The 25,069-nt window shown below is 38.2% G+C and overlaps 1 protein-coding gene across 1 annotated transcript; it reads left to right on the top strand.

Moving 5' to 3' along the window:
* Positions 1-801: 801 nt before the first annotated feature.
* Positions 802-2,744, top strand: LOC121492501 (low molecular weight phosphotyrosine protein phosphatase-like). Its single transcript, XM_041757779.1, has 2 exons — positions 802-936; positions 2,336-2,744. Exons 1-2 carry the CDS (start codon positions 802-804, stop codon positions 2,690-2,692), a joined length of 492 nt encoding a protein of 163 aa, XP_041613713.1. The 3' UTR covers positions 2,693-2,744.
* The last annotated feature ends 22,325 nt before the right edge of the window (positions 2,745-25,069 follow it).

The raw sequence follows: 25,069 nt of genomic DNA on the forward strand, positions 1-25,069 counted from the left end.
TATGGTTTTCTGAGAATTTTTTTTCCTTTTCAAGTAAGGGAGGAAGATACAAGGAGATGCTCCCTGCCTCCCCCTTTCTGCTTTTGCACATTTTCTAATAGAAGAAAAAGGAGGGGGGGGGACAAGAGTGGAAAAGCAAAGAAGCAATCTACGTGGTGCTGAATACCATGAGTCCTGGTGGTCACCATGGTCAGGCAATTTGGCCTCTGTGCTGTAGGATTATGATTGGTACACCTTGCCCTTTAACCTGTGCCCCTTGTGTGGCCAGTATGCAATGAGGAAATTGAGAAGGTCTGAGTGAGGTCCTTCGCTGTGCCATGACTAAAGGCATGGTACAAATGGAAAGCATTATCATCTTGTTATCTCTCATTTCAGGAGGGGTCCTCATTAACAACTGGAAGCTGTATCCTGCCATAGTCATAAAGCCATAAACGGTACAGAAATGAGCCATAAATTACTTCTAATTGCACTATCCCATCACATTAGAACCAGGGACTGCTCCAAATTAACAGGCAGCAAATTTAACGCAGATATAGGGATATCATTTTCTATGCAATACTTAATTAGCCTCTAGAAACTGCTATCATGGGGCATTACATCAGGGCCCTAGATGTATCTCCAGGAGAGCAACTGCAGTCATAGTACATAGTACAAAAGGTATGGATGGCCCCTCCCAGAGTTTGCAACCCATTCTAATTGCTCACGGACTGTGATCAGAAAGGACGTTCCAGAGTGGCATACTGTGCAATTGGCCTCTTACTTATTAAAGTGGTCTATAGCTGTTTCTTTATGGCTAGAGCGATGCTACAGCAAGCCCCTTCATTGCCTCTCCATGGTCTTGTCAATGATCTGACTGAGACAGTGGTGGCTCTTTATGTATACAGTTTAGAACAATATCGAGACCAACTAAAAACTCTAGCTGCCAATGAAGGATGGGTAATCTTGGTGGAAGATTCTATAGCCTTCTGTTCAATAACTGCTTAGAGTGTCATTGAATTCAATATTAGAGTTTAACCTGGACCAGAGGGGAGAAAGTGGAACACTCACCCGGGAGAGCACAACTTTCAGCACGGCCAGTCATCTCTGCCAATGACAAAAGGAGATCGGAGTTTATTTTGTCCTCCACTGGCTCAATCACTGAAAAAGGCCTGTGGAACTGGCTTTAGCAAACTTGTCATCGGACACTCTTGAGATACAGGATGTTCAGGGTCTAATCCTCCTTACTTCCTTGGATTCTGAACATTGTTGCTGGGAATGTATAATCATACTCATTAGAATACACAAGACCTAAAGCCAGCTGGAAAATCTCTCCTTCAAATTTTTCAAAAAAAAATAAAAAATAAAAAATAAGAAACAACTAATTATATCACAGAAGCGAAAACATGGTAATTAAAATGACCATTATGTAGCAAGCTTCCTATAATTATTGTTATTCATTTTGGCAACTGGGAGTTTGAGGATTTGAATTTTATTTTCCAAGCCATAAGTGTGAAAAAAAGCAATTTATTTGCTTTACTGTTGGCCACTAGGAATTAATTTCCACCCATTTCTTCAGACTTCATTGGAGGACTGTATCATTCCTCTTTATCCTCGTCATTAATTTTTAAGGGATAGTTTTCCTGTCTATTCTCAGATCACATTGACAGGCACAATTCCTACACTATGCCAATCACTGATCTCAGTGCAGAGCCTCTTCTAGCTACGCACTCTCCCCCAAATACTTCTCTCTCTTTTTTTTCATCCGGGAAAGGAAAAAGTTAACTCTGCAGAATTGTTTGAACTCATCTGCCCAATTTGTTTATTGATGGCCACAATCATTTCCTAATTATTGCCAATTCTATGTCCAAACGTTAGATTTCATCAAATCACCACTATATATGATAGTGTCATGCCCAGGATAGAAGGATATAATGTATTATGTGGAAATAATAATCTTAAAAAAATAGTAGGAGAGGAATACAGAAATTCTACAAAATAGAAAGATGAAGACCAAGAAGGAACATATGAGACAACAGAGGAAAAATAAGTGTTACTCTATGCAACTCTTATAAATCCGATATGGTACTAGGCATGCTGTATGCATTAATTATGCACCTAAGAATAATCTTAACAGATGTTTTTGTCTGCATTTTATAATTGAGACACAGAGAGGTTAAATAACTTGTCTGTGATCATTCAGAGATAGAACTTATAATTCATAACCAGATTTCTTGATTCCAAAGATTAAAATAATCATTTTTTTTCATTTGCATATGCATAGCATCTTCCTTCATCTCTTTGTTTTTTACTTACCTGAATTTTAATAATTAAATTAAATAAATAATAATTAAACTGGAGGATAGACAGTGCAGCGACATCCACGTATGAAATAGGAAACCCTCCTGATTATCGAGGGCAGAGTTGCATGAAGAAGCATGGTATCCCCATGAATCACATTGCCCGGCAGGTTACCAAGGAAGACTTTGCCACATTTGATTATATACTGTGTATGGATGAAAGCAATCTGAGAGACTTGACTAGAAAAAGTAATCAGGTTAAAAACTGCAGAGCTAAAATCGAACTCCTTGGGAGCTACGACCCGCAGAACCAGCTCATCATCGAGGACCCGTACTACGGCAACGAGTCGGACTTCGAGGCCGTGTACCAGCAGTGCGCCAGGTGCTGCCGGGCCTTCCTGGAGAAGGTGCGCTGACGCCGCGGGCCTGCGCTTCCTGGGGCCCCACACGCAATAAAGGGGTTTCCTCCAAAAAAAAAAAAAAAAAAAAAAAAAAAAAAAGAGACAGCACGTACTTTGGTCTTGTCTTTTTATTCAATCTGGGAATCTCAGTCCTTTAACTGGTACATTAAGCCATCCACATTTAAAGGAATGATGGAGGTGCCCCAGGGTGACTCAGTCAGTTGAGCTTGACTCAATTTCTGCTCAGATCATGATCTCAGCATTGTGAGATTGAGCCAGTTTGGGATTGTCTCCCTGCCCCTGCTTGTGCTCATTCATTCAATAAATAAATAAATAAATAAATAAATAAATAAATAAATACTGTTGATGTATATAGTTGGATTAATATCTGCCATTTTTGTAACTGTCTTCTATTTGTTGCATCTGTTCCTTGATTCCTTTTTCCCCTTTTTTCCTTTTTCTGCCTTATTAATTTTTAACTTAGCATTTTCTAGAATTCCATTATAGCTTCTTTCTTAACATATCATTTATACTTCTTTTTAAAATGTTTTGATGGCTGCCCTAGAGCTTATGATACACATTTTAAAATAACCTAAGACAGCTTTCACATAACACTATACTGTTTCCATGCAGCATGGATATCTCATAAGAGAGTATCCTCTAATTTCTCTCTCCCGCCCTTTCTGACATTGCTGTCATTAATTTTGATGATCCCTATGCTATAATCAACCAGTATGTTGCTCTATTATTGTTATAAACAAACCATTATCAGGTGCCTTGGTGGCTTATTTAGTTAAGCGTCTGCCTTCAGCTCAGGTCATGATCCCAGGCTCCTAAAATGAAGTCCCACATAGGGCTCCCTGCTTAGCATGGAGTCTGCTTCTTCCTCTGCCCTCACCCCTTGCTCCTAATTGCTCCCTCTCTCTCAAATAAATGAATAAAATCATTTTTAAAAAATAAAATAAACAAGCTATTATTTTAGATTAACTAAGAATAAGAAAAGTAAAAAATATATATTTTACTTTTATTTATTCTTGCTCTCTCTTCCTTTTTTTTATGCAGATTCAAGTATTTAACCTGTATCATTTTTTTCTCCTGCTTGCAGAACTTTTTAAAACATTTCTTGCAGAGCAGGTCAGCTGGTGAGAAAGTCTCTAATTTGTTTGTTTGTTTGTTTGTTTGTTTGTTAAAGTATTTCTCTTTCACTCATGAAGAGTAACATTGTTGAATATAATATTCTAGGTTGGTAAGAGTTTTTCTTTCAACCCTTTAAAGATTTCACTGCACCTGTTTCTTCCCTGCATGGTTTCTGATAAGAAGTCTGCTATAATTTGTATCCTTTTTCCTCAATAGGCAAGGCAATTTTATCTCTCTGGCTTCCTTGAAGTTTTTCTCTTCGCCTTTGATTTTTGATTTTTTTTTTTTTGTGGTTTGAATATGATACACTGAGTTGTGAGGCTTGGGGTGTTTATTTTGCTTGGTATTCTCTGAGCTTCTTGGATTTGTGGGTGGTGCCTGGCATTAACTTTGGAGAATTCTCTACTATTATCATTTCAAATATTTCTGTTCTGTTTTCTCTTGTCTCTTCTTCCAGTATTCCAACTATGTATATGTTACACCTTTTGACATTATCTTACAGGTTTTTTCATTTTTTTAATTGAGGTAAAATTAATATACAATGTTATATCAGTTTCAGGTGTATAATAAAGTAATTCAACAATTCTATACATTTCTGAATGGGAAATTCTATACATTGCAAATGGATATCACTTGCAAATGATATACCTGATAAAGGGTTAATATCCAAAACATATAAAGAACTTATACAACTTAAACACACACAAAAACCCCATACATAATATGATTTAAAAACAGAGAACTCGAATAGACATTTTTCTAAAGAAGACAGACAGATGGCAAACAGACACATGAAAAGATGCTCAACATTACTAATCATCAGGGAGACACACACCAAAAAAATGTCACTTTACACCTGTCAGAATAGCTAAAATCAAAAACACAAGACATAACAAGGTTCATTCTTTTGTTTTTCTCTTTGTATTTCAAGTTGGGATCTTCCTATTGACCTATCTTCAGCTTTACTGACTTTTATCCTCAGCTGTGTCAAGTCTACTGATGAGGCCACCGAAGACATTCCTCACTTCTGTTACTGTATTTTTTATTTGCAGAATTTTCTTTTGGCTCTTATGGTTTCAACATTGTCCATGTGTTTTTGCATACTGTTTACTTTTTCCATTAAAGTCCTTAACATTTTAATCATCATTATTTTAAATTCCTTGTCTGATAATTCCAGCATCTGTGGCACATCAGAATCTGGTTGTAATGATTGTTTTCTCTTCAGACTTTGAATTTTTCTTGACTTTTCACAAAACCTATAGTTTTTGCTGCATACTGGTCATGGAGTATTGGTAACAGGAACTGAGGATTTAACCAGGCTATTAGTGTGAGGATTTGTTCTAAGCTGGCTAGGAGATGGCCTGTGTTAAATGCTTGCCCTAACTGAAAGAACCAGAGACTTCAAATCCCTCCAATGTCCTTGTTTTTGTCTCCCTCTTGGCTTTGAGGTATCATCATATATAGTTCAGCTACAATCCACTGTTGAGACATGGAGACTTTTGGTGTGGTGTTAGGTAGGGTATGTGGGAGGGAATCACTCTATAATGTTTGAATTATGTCTACATCTTTTAGCAGGCCTGTGGCTCAGGCTGGGGCCTTCACAAATGCCTCTGTCCCTCCTCCAGAGGTGTGTATAGCTTTTTGCTTCTGTTCCCTTCCCTAGCTGAAGCATTCCCAATTTATTTCATTGAAACCCTACCCCTAGCAATTATATTTATTGTTCCCCATTTAGGTGAGACAGGAAGGATGAAGAGAGTTCAAGGGAATAGAGAGAATTTCCTTTCCTCCTCTTAGGATAAAAATTGCACCCTGGCAAAGTCCTTTCCCCAGGAGAAAATACCTATGTCATGGAAGAGTCTTAGGGAATATTTCACAATGGTTACCTTTCTCCTCTCTCTGCCAAAGTCACAAGAGAATCTTTCACAAAGCCAGGTTTTAGGATTTCTCACTTTCAAGCTAGTCCACACTCAGCCTGCAGCAATTTGTTGAAATTACCACTAAATGTTCCTACCGGTTTATAGTTCCAGTAGCTCCTGCTCCAGGGTAAGCAGATCTCCGTGGCTGTATCTTTCTGTATGCACCTGTCTCTACAGATTTCAGGGTGATGTTTTGCTCTGTAACCTCAGTTCTCTGATGTGTCCAAGCAAAGTGGATGATTTTTCACTTTGTCCAGGCCTTTCTTGTTGAAAAGATGGTGGTAACAACTTCTAAGTTCTGTACATGTCAGAGCTGAAACTGGAAGAAATCATCCTTTTTGGATAAGGACAATTTGGTGAGGAAACTAATAAAGAATAAATTAAAGTTTGATGAATCAGACACAGCCAATGTCTAAAACACTGGTCCTTCTAGAAATTTTAATATTCATTTTATGTGCATATATAATAGATAGTAGCCAAAGCTTCCAGATTTATTTTCCACTTCCACCCATGACTTTACCATATATACTAGTCTATTAAACACTCTGAGGAAAAAAAGATAACCATTACCAAAAAAGTAATTCCTTTGGAAATAAAGGCTCAGGAAAATCCTTATTTAAGAGTCACATGTCCAGTGCTATTGACACCAAATTGTTTCCTAGATTTATCTGACTATGAAACTCCTTGATTACTTCTTATTACCTATTAATATCCATGATGGACAGAATAATGGCACTCCAAAGGAGTCCAGATCCTAATTTCCAGAATTGGGGAATATGTTACCTAATTGGCAAAAGGGACTTTGCGGATGTGGTTAAATTACAGATTTTGGGATGAAGAGATAATCCAGGATTATTGGGGGCGGGAGCACCACCAAATTAATCACAAGTGTCCCTGAGGGAGGCAGGAGAGTCAGAAACAGAGAGAGGTAATGTTACCATGGAAGCAGAGAGAGATTTGAAAATGCTATGCTGCTGGCTTTGAAGGTGTGGGAAGAAATCACAAGCCAAGGCATAAGAGAGACTCTAGAAGCTGAAAAAGATAAGCAATAGATCCTCTCTTAGAGCCTCTGAAGGAACCAGTCCTCCTGATATCTTGACCTTATTTAGCACAGTAAGACTAATTTTTGACTTCAAACTTCCAGAACTGTGAGATAATGAGTTCGGAGTGTTTTAAGCCACTAAGTTTGTGGTAACTTGTTCCAATAACAATGAGATACTAATACAACACTCTATTATGTTTTCAATGGAACACCCTCTGGGAAATGACACATGATAGGCAAGTTATAGTATTAAGTATTATAATGGATATAAAGAGAAACAGACAGACGGTGCTCCAACTAAGCCTACAAGTGAGCAGAGTACGCAAAGTGTAAAAAACAGATAGAAGATAGACTATAAAAGAAAAAAAATGTCCTCCATGAAGATACCATCATTGAAGGATCACAAAAAGAGAGATTAATTTTTGCTAGGTAAATTTAAGAAATGTAACAAATATTTGTTTAAAACTAATTGTGAGATAGTCATGGTGCCAGGCAGAGTAGCTACAGGGATGAATAAGAAATGGTTCATGAAAAAAAAACAAAAAAAAAAAAAAGAAAAAAAAAAAGAAATGGTTCATGTTCCTCCTTTGATAAATAATTTCTTTTGCACAAGAGCCAAGTTAATCAATATAAGACTGGTTATGGCCCATGTTATAAGTAAGAAATGTTTTATTAGTTTTGCAGAGTTGAAAGTACCTAAATCATTGAATGAGAGGATGTAATGAGAAAATACTCATTTTGGTGGTCTAAAACATTCATTTCTAGGCATATGAGCAATATGAAAATAGAAGGAGGCACTTTAATCTCTCATCCCACTCATAAATGCTTCACAAGCATTATTTCATTTCATCTTCAAAATATCTAGGAATGAAAATATTCACACTGCCATTTTTGCCTTAGAAATAGGAAAACTGACACTCGATGAGTTAGCACCCCAAACCTTCCACCTTCTCTACCTTCATTCCTCAGCGATTGATAACTGGTGAGGTTTGTGAGCACTGGTGTGGCACGATCAAGCCTGTGAATCTCATTGTCCTTTTCGTGTCATGACCTGTCATCCTGAATCACTAGAAATGCCAAAGAGAGATTAGCACTAACAGCTCCCTTCACTCTGAGTTTCCTTCTTCCTACAGAAAGCTAAGTGTAGGTAGTGCACCACTGCTTCACAGTGAATAGTCACAAAAGGCTACACAGTTTATGTTAAAATTACTGAGACTACATAGTTGATGTCAAAACTGTTGGAATTTCCAGGACAAGAAATTAGAAGGTAAAAGGAGAACATGTAATTTACCTACACACTCCAGTTCCCAGAAGACAAATACACATTGTCATTGAGAAGGGTTCTTTGGTGCCTGACAGCTACAGAGTCTGTATCTCATCTTTGCTTAGAGGTTCTAATACAAACACCAGGTCCTAAAACAAAATGGGAGATAAAAGTCTGCAGATATTTCTTAACAAATATTACTCATTTTATCCCTAAATTCTAAGTTCTTATGAAACTTTGTTTTAATCCAGATAAAAGAATGAAAGTCATTATTTCAGTGATTATTTAAGTCATAAACCTTGAGAAATGGTTATCAGAGGCAGTTAATGACCTAGCCTCTCAGCTAATGGAGGTTAACACTCTAATAAACCATTTGTTAACTGCAGCAATTGACTGATTGCAAGAGAATTACAGCTATTATAACTCTTTTATGACTGATGGCGGGGGGCGGGGGAGGGGGGGAGGCATGGTTAGATGGGGACAGCATGTACAAGCACACCAAAAGGTGACTATAGAGAAAATGATTGCCACCTGCCACTGAAATGTTCCCCTTACAAAACAGTGAGAAGGAAAGAGGAGCCACCATGATATAAGTAGATAATGAATAAGACTTCAGGAAGTGTTATTCTTGATATGAAAGTAAAAATTGCCAGAACTAAGACTGCCTGAAGCATTCAAATGTATTCTCAGTAAAAATGAACATTGACTACTTTGATGAAAGTTTGAAACCACTCAAACACTGAACATGGAGAGAACTTCTGCCTTCATAAGGAAATGTCTTTCTAAATGCAATTTAAATACTTCAAGAAACTATATTTTGAGGACTGGAAATTGGAATCATATTTCCCTGACAATTAGTGAGATTTTTTTTTCTCAAATACGGACATTTTTAAAGCAAGAGAGTAGGCATTATTTTTCTAAATTGGAGAGTCAAGAATATGCAGTTTGGGTTAGGATTATATTTAATGATTGCGAGTGGGGAGAAAAGTAAAAATAAATGGCTTCAATCAGATCAATTTTTATTTCTCAATTGTATAAAAGAATTTAGAGCTAAGCAGGCCCCGCTATGGGTGACTTTGGCACATGAAGTTGTCTGAGGTCTGGATTCCTCCTCAGACACCAGGCCAGCAACTCTAAAATATGATGTGTTCCTCCCAATGATAGAGAGCTCCATCCATTAAATGGATGTTCTGGCCAGCAGGAGGAAGGAAGAGGGACAGAAAGCCCTGACCTTCTGTGTAGTGGAGAATTAACCTTACCCAAAAAAAGACTCGGTCTTTGCCCTCAGCTACTGAGAGGTGATTTCTTGGTCCCTGAAGTTCTCCACATGATAGTACTGTTTGCGCCATGGGATTTGACCACTGGACAGTCTAATAGTGTAACTTGTGATGGGCCCTACACAGTATACATTCCAACCACCAGAGGAAGTGGAGACTATAGGTATGAGCCCAATCTCTTGGAGGGACTGGAGACTTCAGGCCAGCCAATGATCAGTATGTGATGGAGCCCCAATAAAAACTCTGGACACCAAGGCTTGGGTGAGCTTTCCTGGCTGAAAAGACTCCGTGTGTATTGTCATCTTGTCACACATCATGACCAGGAGGAGTTTATGCCATCCATAACTCCATGGGGGGCCAACAACAGAAAGTTCTGCAGTTGGCTCATTGCTAGATTCTGTTTTTTGCATCTCCCTCCTTGGCTAATTTCAATCTGTCTCCTTCCCCTGTAGTGAACAGTAAATGTAAATACAGCAGCTTTACTGTGTCAGTTTTGTGAATCCTTATAGTGAACTACCAAACCGGAAGGTGTTTTGGGAAGCCCCTGAACTTGTAGTTGGTGTCAGATGTGAGGCAAGTCTTGTGTGCACCGTGTTCCCTCTAACCTGTGTACTTAGCTGAAATTCCCACAACCTGCTTTTTTGAGGAACAGTCCAGAAATACTATAAAACCCTTCAATTCACATCTCATTGGCCAAAACCTAAACATATGGACACACCTACCTGTAAAGGAGTCTGAGAAATACAGATTTTTGGTTGAGTATATTTCTACATTAATAAATCAGGAGTTCCGTGACTTAGAAAGAGAAGGATAATGGGCCACACATTGTGATACACACCTTCCATAAAAACAGACTGTAAAATAACTATAGTCAAAAAACTTCATGCCTACATCCTAGATAACAAGTAAAATTGGAATGCTCATGTTTTTGAAACAATCAAGAATTTTCTATTTAACTGAAAGTAGTTTTCATGTCAACCTTCACTTTTTGCCTTATAATTTATGTGCTTGCTTCTAAGCATGATTACCTTTCACTTTACGCCAAACATATTATTCTTGATATCTTCAGAATATAGAAGCGACATAGTAACAGCTACATGTCAAGTGTGATATGTTTGGTGTTATATAAAAATCAAACTACTCCGTCAGAGAGGTAGTATTTCCATTTTATAGGTAAGAAAACTGTAGCTCGTAGATGCTAATGCCTAGCCCTCTGGGGCTTGAAAGATTGGGGGTTCCTATATTCTTTCAAAATATAGGCTTTCCGCAGAGGTCTCAAGCCACTGCTTTACCAAAGTCAAGATGGACACTATCTGGAGTGGGTATAGCCTCTCATTACCTTGTTGGTCTGGGTTGATACTACTCCAATGTAGCCCTTGCTTCCCAGGAAAGAAAGGCTGAGCTCTCAAACACCAAAGCCCCCCCTACCTCTTTTTTCCAAGGATGCCTCTGAGGTTTGGGAGATATATCTGGTTCCTATAGGGTAGTAGAGGTGGCAGGGGGTGGACGTCTGGTCTTCTCTGCAGCCATCTGTCTACTCAGCACCCAGGAGACATCCTTGTCCCCCTGTGGTGTTTGGTTGTCCATCAGTACAGATCACTGCTGGTCAGCCTCGTTCCAACCCCACGGTCTCATCAGTTCAGAGGCTTTCTGCAAGCCATAGCTGAGTCCTCCTAAATGCTCAAAGCTATGATTTCCCTGCCTCTTGAGTAAGATTTATGTTTCTGCCTCTTGTTCCTGTCTCTAGCTCTCAAACCTTTTTACCAAGACATTGGATGTAGTCACTTCAGCTTCCCCAACATGCTGAGCAATGGGGCACCAAGACTGCAGCTTCCACAGGCTTCAGCTGGCAGCAGACATAGGCTTTCTCTGTCTTCTGATCTACCAACCCTTTCTGGGGTTTCTATTTCCCCACCTTCCTCCCATCCCTGCTAAGAGAAGAGCCCAGAAAAATCAGGTTCATGAACCCACCAACACCTATGCTTTCCTCCATCCTGTCTATCCTGGGAAGGTTTTCTAGTCTCATAACCCAAAAGAGCCAGATAAAAATGATCACATGTTTCCTACACCCTCAGTGGCCTAACCATCTGAACTTTCAAAATGGAAAAGCCTTGACTGTGTTTCTGCCCTAACAACCTTTCTCTGGCCTATGGACATTAGAGAGAGGGATGGTGCAGTGGTCTTGAAGTGTGCCCTTCAGACCAGTAGCATCATCATCACCCAGGGATTTGTTAGAATATGCATTTTCATGCTCTCCCCCTGATTTACTGACTCAGAACTTCTGGGAGTGGCTCCCAGCAATCTGTAACTCAAAGAGTCCTCTGGGTGATTCTGATGAATGCTCAAGCTTGACAAACATGGTACAAGGTTAATGGCTAGAGTTAGGCTGCTTGGGTCTCAGGAGCTGTGTGACCTTGGGCAAATGGCTTAATGTCTCTGTGCCTTCTATAGGTACTACAACTACAAAATAGGGATGAGGCTAACATTGAGGCTTTTGTAATGATTACATGGACTAATAAATGTAAAGTACTCAGAGCACAGTCTGGCATATAGTAAGTACTATAAAAATAGGTGCTACTTGTATTATATCTTCTGACTAAAGCTCAAATTGCGTGAAGGGCTGGAGCAACAAAGAATGTCAGGGTGAGAGGCATCAGTTAAGGTTTCAAATATACCAGCTCACAAAATGTAAAAAAAGTAAAACCGCCTTGCTTCAATTTCTTGAAATTCATTCTATAATCCATATTTTGTATCTGTTGGCTTTCTCACTCTTTATTTTGAATTAAAGATCACATTGAATCACACAAAAAAGACTTTCTAAAATAATTCATTTAATACTTCTACCAAAATAATGAAAGAATTGCGTGGGAACTAAGGCTGTTTCATCCACGTAGGAGCAGTTGACCAAAGCACTTGTTTACTGGTTTTAGGCACTCAGATGTGCGAATCATGCCACTGGCTTAGAAATGGGAAAGACGTTTAAAATGCAAATTCTTTTCCTACAATAGGATTTGACCTGTATTACCATATGCTGGCTGAGTTTACTGTTAAATAAATTACCTGCTGAAAGAAATTGCTCACTCATTCACATGAGGTGAATTTAATTCTTCAAGGAATTCAGTGTCCCATTTAGTAATTTAGGCAATTTACTCAACATTAGTTATTTACTCTAGGTTCCAGAAAATGCTCGCCTCATCTGATTCATCAGCACACCTCTAGAGATGAGATCAGCTACAGATTTGGAAATGAATACTTCCCGCAATTTTGTGAAGCTATCACATACATGACTAATGACCCACCTCTCATTTAAGAGGGAGCGTGATCCTGGTGTCAACACTCTCTCCAAGGTCTTCCATGAGGAAAGGGTAGCTCCACTGATGACGATTGATAAAAGCTGGAAATCTGCCTTTCCTACTTTCTTGGAAGGAATATTCAAAAAGGTATATAATGTAAAAATATGTAAGGATTAACTACCTCTTCTAAATCCTCCAACCATCTGTTTCATTTTGGTCATCATCCCCTTGTCAAATTTACAGGAAAAAATAGTCCAGTGTCAGGCATCCTGTGGAAAACAGAAAAAATACTCTTTCCATACAATACAAAACATCTGGTATTTGAAAATATCACTGTTTTGGCTCATATTCCAATCTTGATGTGGGTGATGTTTGGCATCATGGAAACATGACAACAATGAAGTTAAAAAAGAGTAAATAAAATCATAACATTTTTAGGTTGGAGAGAGCCCTACTGATGAGTCATCTCATCCGACTCCTCCATTTTACAAACGGGAAAACTCAAGGCCAAATTGGTGTCCTCTCTGCAAGCTTCTTAAAACACTGTGGATTTACAAACACCTGGACTTAAAATTACAAACCTCATCTTATCATAAGGAGGACTGTATCTGCATTTTCTAGGGACTCTCCTAGCCACTGGCAGTTCTAAAGTTGGGTAAGACCAGCTTAAAGACAGATAGACACAGGATGATGAAAGACCCTACGCCCCATGCGGAGAAAAATGCACCTTCTCTATTAATAACAACAAACACTGATTGATTTCATTATGTGCCACAGTGCTGAGTCTCACCAACATTAGTTCATAAGGTCCTCACAAAAACTTTGTGAGGAAGGCTTTATCATTATCCCTTTTACACACGGAAGAACTGAAACAACAGTTGTCCTTGGGTTGCCCAAGGTCAAATGGACAACTGGCAAAACTGGGACTCATACTTGTCTGACTCCAAGGCCCATTCCCATAACTGTCCCTTCTTGAGCAAGGGAATGACATGATCACGCTCTCCTTCTAGAAGATTAATTTGGCAACAGCACAGAGCATGCACTGTCTTTTTCCTAGCCCACAGCACAAACAGGAATAACTTAACTACAGTTTCCTTTAGCCATTTAGAGTTTTATGAGAAAGTCGTTTCATACTTCTCGGATTTAAAATGCTCTTTCTCTTTACATCAACATTTTTTTTTTGAGTCCTGAATTGTGACCTAATGGTTTCCTTATTCACAGGTTTCCCTTCCCTCCCCTCCTCTGTCTCTCAGTGGAGCCAATTTCTCTCTTGATGACCATTATTGCTTTCCTAAGGCCTTGGGCAAAAAGACAGGGCTCTCCTACCCAGGCTAATCACCAGAATAGACACAAAAAAAGGAGAGGGGAGGGAGGAAATGTGTTCGATATAATTACAAACAATAGCACACAAAGCTGCCTCTATCCCTTAATGCTGAAATGTATCCGTTCAAACTAATTGGTTTTGGGGGGACCACTAATAAATCCTAATATTTCTCAAAGAGAAATGGCTTGTAATTTAATTTATATTAAGCTGTTACTAAAGTTTATGCTAATTAAATCTGGGCTTCAATAGCAATTAATCCCAAGAACAATCTGAAAATATAAATAATGTAATAAAGTAAACAACTCTGCATGCCCCCCGAGAAACAACAGGGAGCGTGGGGTGGGGGGTGGCCCTGAGTTTGCGTGCATGAGAGCAAAAAGGAGAAAGAAACTGTTCCTTGTCCTCTCAGCACAGAACATTTCCTCTATAATAAGCATAGATAGATTCTGCATGTATTTCCTTCAGAGAATGGATCCTCTGTTGCAAATGCTGAAGGTTAGCTCTGGAGGTGTCTTCTGTGAACAAATGACTTGTCAAGGCCCACCCTGGGAAGAAAATGAACTGATCAGCATGGAGGCACAAGGCAATCTCTAAGGACACTGCCAGCCCTGAAGGCTCAGCCCAGCATAGGTATGCTGCTCTCTTTGGTTATATCAGATGCCTTCTGGTCTTCCCAAGGGTGCAACACCTACCAAATGTGTATTCCCCTTGGCCCATTCACTGAAACGCCAGCCCAAAGAGAATGAGATGAGCCCTGGTTATATACGAGGTGTATCTCTGCATGCACTTTTCTAGTACAGATTCTTTAGGTTTATAAGATATATATTTTAAAGTTTTACAAATTCTTCTAAGTAAACCTTCACGTAGCTGCAGCCAAAAGGGACTAAAGTTCAAAAAGTCTGATTAAGGAATAAAATAAGTACCTCCCAAAGCAGTTATCCTTTACACCCCATCTTTGAACCCTTCAGCATACAAAAAGCTAAAAAAGGAGCTCCTGGGAGGCTCAGTTAGGTAAGCTTCTGACTCTTGATTTTGGCTCAGGTCATGATCTCAGGGTCATGAGATTGAGCCCCATGTTGGGCTCTGTGCTGGACATGGAGTCTCTCTCCCTCTCTTTCTGCCCCTTCTCGCCTCTAAAAAAAAAGAAAAGAAAAGAAAAAGAAAGAAAAGAAAAAGAAAAAGAAAGAAAGAAAAAAAAAAAAGCTAAGACTCCTGCTTCTGTGCTCCTTGGGTGACAGTTTTATTCTCAGATATAAAGCATTCTCACTGTGGAGGAGCCAGGCTATTAGTCAAATTCCCTCAGGGCTGAAGTGAGAAAGGCCTGCGTCTTTCTAGATACCTTCACTAGAGGTGAAGGTGTCTAGACTCCTCCCTCAAGGAACCGGGATCTCCTGGATCTCCTTTCTGGAATTTTCTGCCCACTTTATAAAAGTGTTGTAAGTATAATATAAGATGATATAAACTAATGATGATATGGCTGTATCTAAATGCCAAAACCTTCCAAAAACATAAGGCTATTATCTTTTAAAAAAAATTTTTTTTTTTTTTTTAGGGTAAGAGAAAGGGAATATGTGAGCATGGAGGGGCAGAGGGAAAAGGAGAGAGAGAATCTCAAGCAGGCTCCACACTGAGCATGGAGCCTGATGATCATGACCTGAGCCAAAATCAAGAGTCAGAAGCTTAACTGACTAAGCCACCCAGGTGCCCCAAGGCTATTATCTTTGAAGACTAAATGAAGTAAATCCTAAATCTTTGTAAATAGGTTACCTCAAGCAATCAGTGCCTAAGCAAGGAGACTGGGCAGGGGGTTGGGGGGATGAGTAAAGACTTGAAAGAGTATCATTAAATGAGGACTTAATTATTTACAAAGTGCTAAGCAAGGCATCTCCGTTTATAACACCAAATTTAACTTTTAAAACTTTCCTCTGAAAGAGATACTGTTACCCCCACTTAACAGGTGGGTAAGTTGAAACAACAAGGTTAAGAATCTTGCTCAATGTCACACAACTAGTCAATAGCCAAACTTATTCTCAAACTCAGGGCTCGTGAATTTGGATTCTAGATACATAATACTTAAAAGGGAGCCAATTTTTTCCATCTTTGGATTAACCATTTTGTTCAAAAACCCTGTCATGACTGCCACTGGATCATGGTCTAAAAGCAGGGACTTTTTCACATCAGTTAGACATCATTAGGCAAGGTTTCTACTTTCTCCATCTAAAATGCCCTACCTCAATGTCCTCCCTGTCTCTGACCTGTCTATTAAATTCTGTAAGATCCAGAGCAAATACCACCTTCAAGAAACCTTCCTAGAACGCTCTATTCCTCAGTGAACTTTCACTCCTCCTTAATACACTTCCAATTGAGCACATATATTCTTGGGACCCTTAATGATATGCATTTGTCTGCTGATCCTGAAACTGGTCCTGAGGTTGGGGCTTCAGTCTGCAGAAAGACCATCACCTTCTTGAAAACATAACTCTTATCTGTCTATTAATTCATTTATTTATATTGTACTGAGAAAGACTGTATGCCATCCTTAAAATATTTAATAATATTTATTGAGGGGTGCCTGGATGGTTCAGTCAGTTAAGTATCTGCCTTTGGCTCACTCAGGTCATGATCTTGGGGTCCTGGGATTGAGCTCCACATCAGGCTGTCTGCTCCAGGATGATCTGCTTCTCCCTCTCCCTCTGCCTCTGTGATCTCTCTGGCTCTCACTCTCTCTCAAATAAATAAATAAAATCTTTCTAAAATATGATACTTATTGAGATTATTTTGGTACAGGACTGTACAAATCCTTATCTGTATTAAGTACTAATATAAAGTACAATCAGATAAATATATGATTGACTTCATTGGATTTTCTCAGAAATACAACTTTTATCCCCATTTTAAAGAGGCAGAAGCTTAGGTTCAGAGACTATAGTAATTTTCCCAATGTTGCTCAGCTAGTACAGAAAACAGGTAAGATTAAAACCAGGTAAGTTTAACTGCAGAGCTGAGTTCACACCCCCTGGGTAGTACCACCTTTCCATGACACAGGCAATTTACATTGATCTTAATAGACTATGAATCCAGTATCTACAAAAATATCCAAGACTGTCCACCAATTCCTTGAACTTAACTTTGGTTCTAATTTTCAAAATGCCTAAGGACTTGGGATTTAACATATTATGCTCTTTTTGTACTATTTAATTGTTCCTTCAGGGGTTTCTGACATAACAAGATGGTAGAGTGGATAGAGGTTTCTGAACTCTTATTTGCCATCATTAGGTTTTATAGTCCCTACAAGTTCTATACTCGAAAATCTTGAATCTGATATCAGTGTGTGTGTTATGGTCTCCTCTAAGTAAATTTGAACCTAGCAACAACGCTACCAACACTCTGTGATATATACCTACTGAGAAAAGCTTTCATTAGTGTTGACCCACTATTAAGGGCTTTTTTATTATACTACAGACTACAGAGAAACATTAGGTTGGTCTTATCCAAAGTCAAATTTCTTGAGCATGACTACTGATATCACACACATACATCCAAATTAGAAAGTGGTAGGTGTGTTATTAACGCGAGTATAATAATATAAAAAAAAGAAAGAATTTAAAAAGTATAGGGATAATGTGAGTATACATACAGCAGAAAGAGTAAGAACAAGTGACCAGAGATGCCAGCACTGTGAAAACGAGTGTCAGAAATGGGAAATATAAAGCACTGCATCATCATAATTTGTGACATCTACACCATTATAGTAGTGCTTGGAGAGTTAACTGAAATCAGCCAGATGTAGCATCTATTTGGGGTTGGTTCTAAAATACTCCATTTTCCTTCTCACATTTCTCATTTCTCCAAAATAATTATACAAACTATACTCAAAGCCCAGAAGGGAAATTCAATTTTTATGAAGAAAACATGAAAAATCTTACACAAGAAAAATATGTTTAAATGTCTTTCTCCTCCGCTTCCCTGGTTTCTCATCTATTTTAATTAAGACTCTCTATTTAGGCGACAAGTGATTTCATATTCTAAGAAACACAAACAAAAATTTACCCTTCTCATAATGTTTTCTAGTCTTTCATTGAATTATTTCTTGGCAGCCAAAAAAAAAAGTCTTTCACAAAATCGATTAAACTAAAATTAAACAAACTGAATGATTTTAAGTTGAACATTTTTCACCCTTGAAATTATTCCCCCATTGTAGTATATTGTATATGTCCTTTCATTTACACACACACATGCACACACACTATCAGTTATTGCTAATATCTCTCTGAACAGCAGAAGGCTAAAGAAGATGTCTTTCCAAAGTCAGAAAGGGAGACAAACCATAAGAGAAAGTGAACTCTAGGGAACAAATAAGATTGCTGGAGGGGAAGGGGGGGTGGAAGGATGGGGTAACTGAGTGATAGGCATTAAGAAGGGCACTTGATAGAATGAGCACTGGGTGTTATAGGCAACTGATGAATCACTAAATTCTACCTCTGAAACTAATAATACATTATATGTTAACTAAATTGAATTTAAATACAAAATATTTTTTAAAAAGATATCTTTCCTATTTGTCAACTAGTAACCTTTTGATATTAGGAAGAACCATTTATATGGAGGCCTTTGTCTTTATTCAACCCAATCCTCAACCCACTGTCTTCTATATCCTCCCATGCATAAGGTGCACGCAAGCATATTTCATTCCTTTGTCCGTTTTTGTTTGGGATAAATCAGAGAAAACCTAATATTCTAAATGAAACAGCAGTTTGTAGCATGGTTTTAAAAGATTCACATGTGGCAAGATTGCTAGTGTTACTAAAAGATAAAATATTCATAGTAGATCAATTCTCTCTTTAGATCATCACAGCATGAACACAAAAATATCTATCTATATCTATCCATTTATATGAAAATATTTTTCTCATACAATTACTGAGAGAAATTATATACTGTACCAGCCCAAGAACTTTGGGATACTTCTGGCAAGTTACTCTACACACATGTAGCACTTGATCCTTTTTCCAAGAATTTTTAGGAGCACAAATTCATTTGGATTTCACAACAGCCTAGGAGAATAGGAAAGCCAGTATTATAATCATTTTAGAGAAGAGCAAATCCAATGCAATAAGTCCTTATTTAATGTCAGAAGTGAGTGGAAAATCCTAGACTCCCAAAACTTTGATCAGTTATCTTTCCACTGTGCCACAAAAATAGGCTTTGTTTTTCTTTCACTGTTTTTAAAATACTCTTACAAAGACGTTCATTATAAATAAATTGTGGTTTTGAATTCTACATATAAAAATGCAAATGTAAATTGTCTTACAACTCTAAAAGGCTGGATCCATCAATATCTATAGTGATTTTTATGAAATATTTACACTCTAGTTACTTATGTGTGCATCTTAAAGAGTAAGAGTCAGCAGACTACAGCCTACAGGCCAAATCTGGTCTGCCACCTTGTGTTTTGTTGTTGTTTTCTTAACAGTCTGTGAATGAAACATGATTTTTACATTTTTAAATATTTGGAAAGCATCAAATAAGAAGAATTTCATCCCAAGTGAAAATCACATGAAATGCAAATTTCAGTGTCCATAAATAAAGTTTATTGTAATGCAGCCACACTCATTCTTTTACATACTGTCTTTGCCTTTGCTACTGACTTGAATAGTAATGAGAGATCACATGGCTCAAAAGCCACATATATGTATTATCTGACCTGTTACTGGAAAGGTTTGCCATACCTGTTATAGAGTATAACCTTTTTCATTCTTACCAAATTATCTTTTCTTGATCAGGAAATAAAAGAATGTCCATTTCTAGAGCATCTTCCATGTAATAGTCCTAGTATTTCCGTCCCTAGAAAGGGAGATAAAAGTTGAGACCTTCCTAAGAAAATAATTATCTTACTAATAATCATAGGAAATTCTATATGACACAGGAATAAAATATTTTGTAATTTGGAAGGTTCCAGAACCTAATTAGTTCCATTAGATAAAGAGAACTACAGGGTGGAGGTATAAGAAAGCACAACAGCCTGTACTTGGGAGCTCCTACCCAGCTCTTTGGAGTAGATGTATTGAAACATCTTCCCAGAATAAAGCAGAGAAGTTTCCCTAGTTCCTAGCCTCTAAACAGAGGATGTTTTCAGAGGGAGATAGATTCATTTCTCTTTCCCCAAAACTATTAAAACTACAAACATCTGAGAACTCCACAGACCACTAGACCCAATTACCTTTGGACATTGGCCCATGCAAGTCACAATACATAACACAATTGAAATTTCAGGCCACAGTCACCAACTTTGGGCCCAGTCTGTTAAAGGGGCCAACACACCTGTTAAAGATATGATGGCAAGCTGCCATGTTTTGCAGTAGTCAGAAGTTCAGTGTCATGTAAAAGACTTTTGTCCCTAGTGCTGAGATAATGAGCTTGTTCCTTCTTGATGATTTATGGGATGCAGATGAGAAACTGGCTGATTGAGACTTTGGAAGATGAAAGTTTTCTGCTCTTGGCAGTAGTACGAGTACCCTGGAGAACATGGTTTAACTGCTCCAGTTCTTTTACTGCCATTGGAAAAAAGTCTAATAACAAATTATGCCAGGTGAATATAAATAATACTTATTTCACTCAATTTGCTGTCTGGAAAGCACTCTGAACTTCGTTGCTAAACCAAACTATGATATTCTGATAAATAGTTCTTGACATACTCCAAAGTCTTGCTTTTCCAGAGCAACTGGCTGGTCCCTAAATTACTACCCCTCCTTCAGTTGTGGTGTTTTGAGCTTAAATTTAGGCCTCTACGTTCAGTCCCTATTAGCCATAAACATAAGCTTTTTCTCCTACCTTCTTAATGTAACTCAATAAAAAACTTGAATTTTGCTAGAATGTGAAAAAATTTCAATGTACCAATGTTATATACCTGAGGTTAATGAGTACTATCTTGTATTATAGATTCTGCTTTAAATAAGCATTAAATAAATCCTTCTGTCTAATATAGTAACCACCAGCTACAGGGACTATTAAACTTAAATTTAAATTAAGTAAAATTAAACAGAATGTAAAATTTACTTCTGCAGGCACACTAACATGTTTCAAGGGCTCAATAGCCACGTGCAGTCAGCGGCTCCCATATTGAACTATGCATATGTACAGCCTTTCCATCATTGCAGTAAGCACTATTGGACAGGCTTGTGCTAAATCTTAACCCACAAAAGTAAAATTATCCTTTAGTCCTCTTCTTATTTTCCACTTATTCTTAGAGCCAAAGCAAAGCTTTTGTCTTTTTACTTTTGAAGAAAAAAAATAGAAACTAATATTTTTTTGAGTATCTGCTATATACTAGGCATACATTCCTGGTTTACTCAAATAATTCATTTAATTCTCCCAAAATAGTCAAAGAGGTCCTTTATTCCCAGGTCTGCTCCCTTTAAGGCCCCTGATCTAGGCTGTCTCCACACCTGTCTCTTCACTGTTTTGTTTTGTTGCCATTAAATAAACATTTACTGTGTACCTATATTATGCCTAGGAACTGTTCTAGAAGTTGTCATCTACCTGGTGCTGCCTCTGGTAATCCTATTTTGTCTATCTTTGATGTCTTCATCTTTCTCAGGAATCCTTCCACAGCTCCTCTTATCAGAATGAATGTAGCCCATGTTCTCTCTGAGCATCTTTCCACAGTTTTCCTTCAACAACCCACAATGATTCCCAAACCTGCCTCTTCTCCATCCTGCTCTTTAGCTGGTGAGTTATGAAACCACTGAGTCCCTCTGCCAAAAATGCAAGGAAGATCTAAGTATCCCCATTTCTTCTCACAATTTCATCCAGAAATTCAGTTAAAGTGTGTATATTAAAAGACAATCACTATATAGTCATTGCTCTGAGAAAGTCTAGTTGTCTTATTTGAACAGCAAATATTTACTAAAGGCTGTGGCATCTCAGCTTCAAATGGTTTTCAGAGAGAAAACAACATTTTATTAGAAATACATTGAATCCTTAAAAACCTAAATATGAGACCTGAAATCATAAAAATCCTAGAAAAGAACACAGGCAGGAACTTCTTTGGCATTGGCTATAGCAACTTCTTTCTAGATATGTCTTCTGAGGCAAGGGAAACAAAATCAAAAATAAATTATTGGAACTACATCAAAATAAAAATCTTTTGCAGAGTGAAGGAAACAATAAAACTAAAAGGCAACCTATGGAATGGGAGAACGTATTTGCAAATGATATATCTGATAAAGGGTGAGTATCCAAAATATATAAAGAACTTATCAAACTCAACATCCAAAATGAATAATCCAATTAAAATGGTGGAAGACATGAATAGACATTTTTTCCAAAGAAGACATACAGCTGGCCAAGAGACATATGCAAAGATGCTCAACATCACTTATCATCAGGGAAATGCAAATCAAAACCACTATGAAATGTCACCTCACATCTGTCAGAATGGCGAAAATCAACAACATGAAACAACAGGTGTTGACAACGATGTGGAGAAAAGGGAACCTTCTTACACCCTTTTGGGGAATGCAAACTGGTACAGCCACTCTGAAAAACAGTATGGTGGTTCTTCAGAAAGTTAAAAATAAAACTACCCTACAATCCAGCAATTGCACTACTAGATATCTACCCAAAGAATACAAAAATACTAATTCAAAAGGATACATACACCCCGATGTTTATAGCAGCAGTATCCCCAATAGCCAAAATATGGAAACAGCTCAAGTATCCATCAACTAATGAATGGATAAAGAAGTTGTGGTATATTCAATGGAATATTGTTCAACCATAAAAAAGAATAAAATAGTGCCTTTTGCAATGACATGGATGGAGCTCAAGAGTATTATGCTAAGCAAGGTAAGTCAGAGAAAGACAAATACCATATGATTTCTCTCATATGTGGAATTTAAGACACAAAACAAATGAGCAAAGAGAAAAAAGAGAGAGGGAGACAAACCAAGAAACAGACTCTTAACTATAGAGAATAAACTGATGGTTACCAGGTGGGAGACAAGTGGGGGATGGGTTAAATAGGTGATGAGGATTAAAGAGGATACTTGCTGTGATAAGCAGCAGATGATGAATAGAAGTGTTAAATCACTATATGGTACACCTAAAACTAACATTACACTGTAGGTTAACTAACTGAAATTTAAATTAAAACTTAAAAAAAAAAAATATTGAATCCTTTATGCAAATTCAAGGCAAAGTCAACTAGAAAGAATGATGGATGAAAAATGGCCATACATTCTTTAACATTCCTTCAATCCAGAGGTGGCCCTGGCCCGGCCTGTAGCTAGTTGCTTTAATCAATGAAGGATGGTGGGAGTGACATCGTATCAGTTCTGGGTTTAACTTTAAAAGAACTGGCAGCATTAACCATGGTCTCCCTTCATAGCTGGGGCATCATGTAGGCATTCTGACTACCTACTGGAGAGACCACATAAAGAAGTCCTGAGACTACATGAAGAGGGAGGTCAGCTTTCCAGATGTCCCTCCAAGATGCCAGGCATGTGAACAAAGCCATCCTGGACCCTCCATACTAGTTCAGACACCAGTTGTGTACACCCCATGACCAGAGTCTCTGCCAGGTAGAACGGAATAGCCTAGCCAAGTCCTGTTAAATTACTGTCCCAGAAAATCATGATAGATAATAAAAAGGTTGTTGTTTAAGCCATTGCATTTTGGAGTAGCTTGTTATGCCATAACAGATAGCTAGAGTTTAAGGCAACAGATTAACCTCCTTTGGACATGTTTCAACATGATCCTCTAAAAAATTATGAGGAGATAGAAAACACCCAGACAGATTTTGCAGAGAGAGTGAGTCATACAATGCACAGGATGTGCCCAGAGAGACAAAAATTATGTGGGTGAGAAAGGAGAAGAAAACCTCCACTGGTTCTCCTGGATGCTCTCTCCCATTATTACACCAGTTCTATTTGCTTTTAAGAAATGGCTTTTAAGAAATGGCCCCTTGTTGATATTTTCAGTTTACTTTTAAGAAATGGCCCCTTGTTGATATTTTCAGTTTACTCCCCCTTCTCTTTTAAGAAATGGCCTCTTGTTAATATTTTCAGTTTACTCCCCCATCTCCCCACTAGGCTATAAGTTTCCTAGAATCAGAGATCTCTAATCTAGATGTGTCCCCAGCATGTAGAGATTATATTATAAATATATGAGCTATGACAGCACTCAGTTTCTAATCTAGCCCTACTACTCTCTAGTAATTTAACCTTGGGCAACTTAACCTCCATGTACCTCAGTTTTGTCATCCGTAAAATGGGAATATTAGTATGGTACCTATCTTACTGGGTACTGAGAATTGAATGACAAAATATTGAGTTTGGTGAATGAATCAAAATATCAACTACTTGATAATGTTGCCTTAGGCTAGCCCGGAGCAGCTTATAAATCTCAACAAAAAGTACACATTTATAAAGATTAATTATAACACAGGAAGGGATCTCAGAAACCACACCAGGCAGGGTCTTCAAATGCAAGACTTTTCAGAAAAGCACATAGTGACACTAATTAGACCTCTCAAATTCAGTTTTCTTTCTAGCTCCTGATAGGAGGTGACTTTTATTGGACTATGGTGAAGGAGAAGACAGGAAGAGCTTTTTCATCCTCAAATTGGAGAGCAATAGCCCAGATTCAAAAGCCAGTCCCTGCATTGGCCTCTCCTGGCTCACAACCCAGTTCCAAAGAGCCTAATAGGTACAAATATGGTTCAGGAAACGTGACAAAGGGTGGAGAAAGCAGGAGAAATGAATGCTGAAGCCCTGAGGCTATATGGATGTGGTTCTGTTGTGCTGGAGGTGGCTTCTGGCTGGCAGAGGGTAGGTACTAAAGCTGTGGAGGCTTGTATAGCTTTTGGTGGGGACTCCACAGCTGAGGCTGAGCTGGGCCCACCAGAAAGGACTCTCGGTGTCTCCCAGTTCAGCAAGTTCTAGGAAAGTCAAGTGGAATCCGACAGCAGAAACTGCTAATCTGTAATTTCTGGAAGGAGAAGGAGAAAATTTTAAAAGCCTTCTAGAGAATGAAAATAGCATAGGCATTAAGGATTCAGTCCTTAAGTCTGTACTGCCAAGTTGGTCTCTCAGCTCCATTACTTTCTTGAGCAAATGGGTTAACCTCTGTAAACCTGTT

The sequence above is a fragment of the Vulpes lagopus genome, chromosome 6 (genome assembly GCF_018345385.1).
Source record: "Vulpes lagopus strain Blue_001 chromosome 6, ASM1834538v1, whole genome shotgun sequence".
NCBI lineage: Eukaryota > Metazoa > Chordata > Mammalia > Carnivora > Canidae > Vulpes > Vulpes lagopus.

What these genes read in the sequence shown, in the direction of transcription:
- LOC121492501 (XM_041757779.1), top strand. Translation starts at nt 802, where the DNA reads ATGCTACAGCAAGCCCCTTCATTGCCTCTCCATGGTCTTGTCAATGAT. An exon ending in TAGCTGCCAATGAAGGATGG is followed by an intron (nt 937 to 2,335) that starts GTAATCTTGGTG and finishes TAATTAAACTGG; the next exon opens with AGGATAGACAGTGCAGCGAC.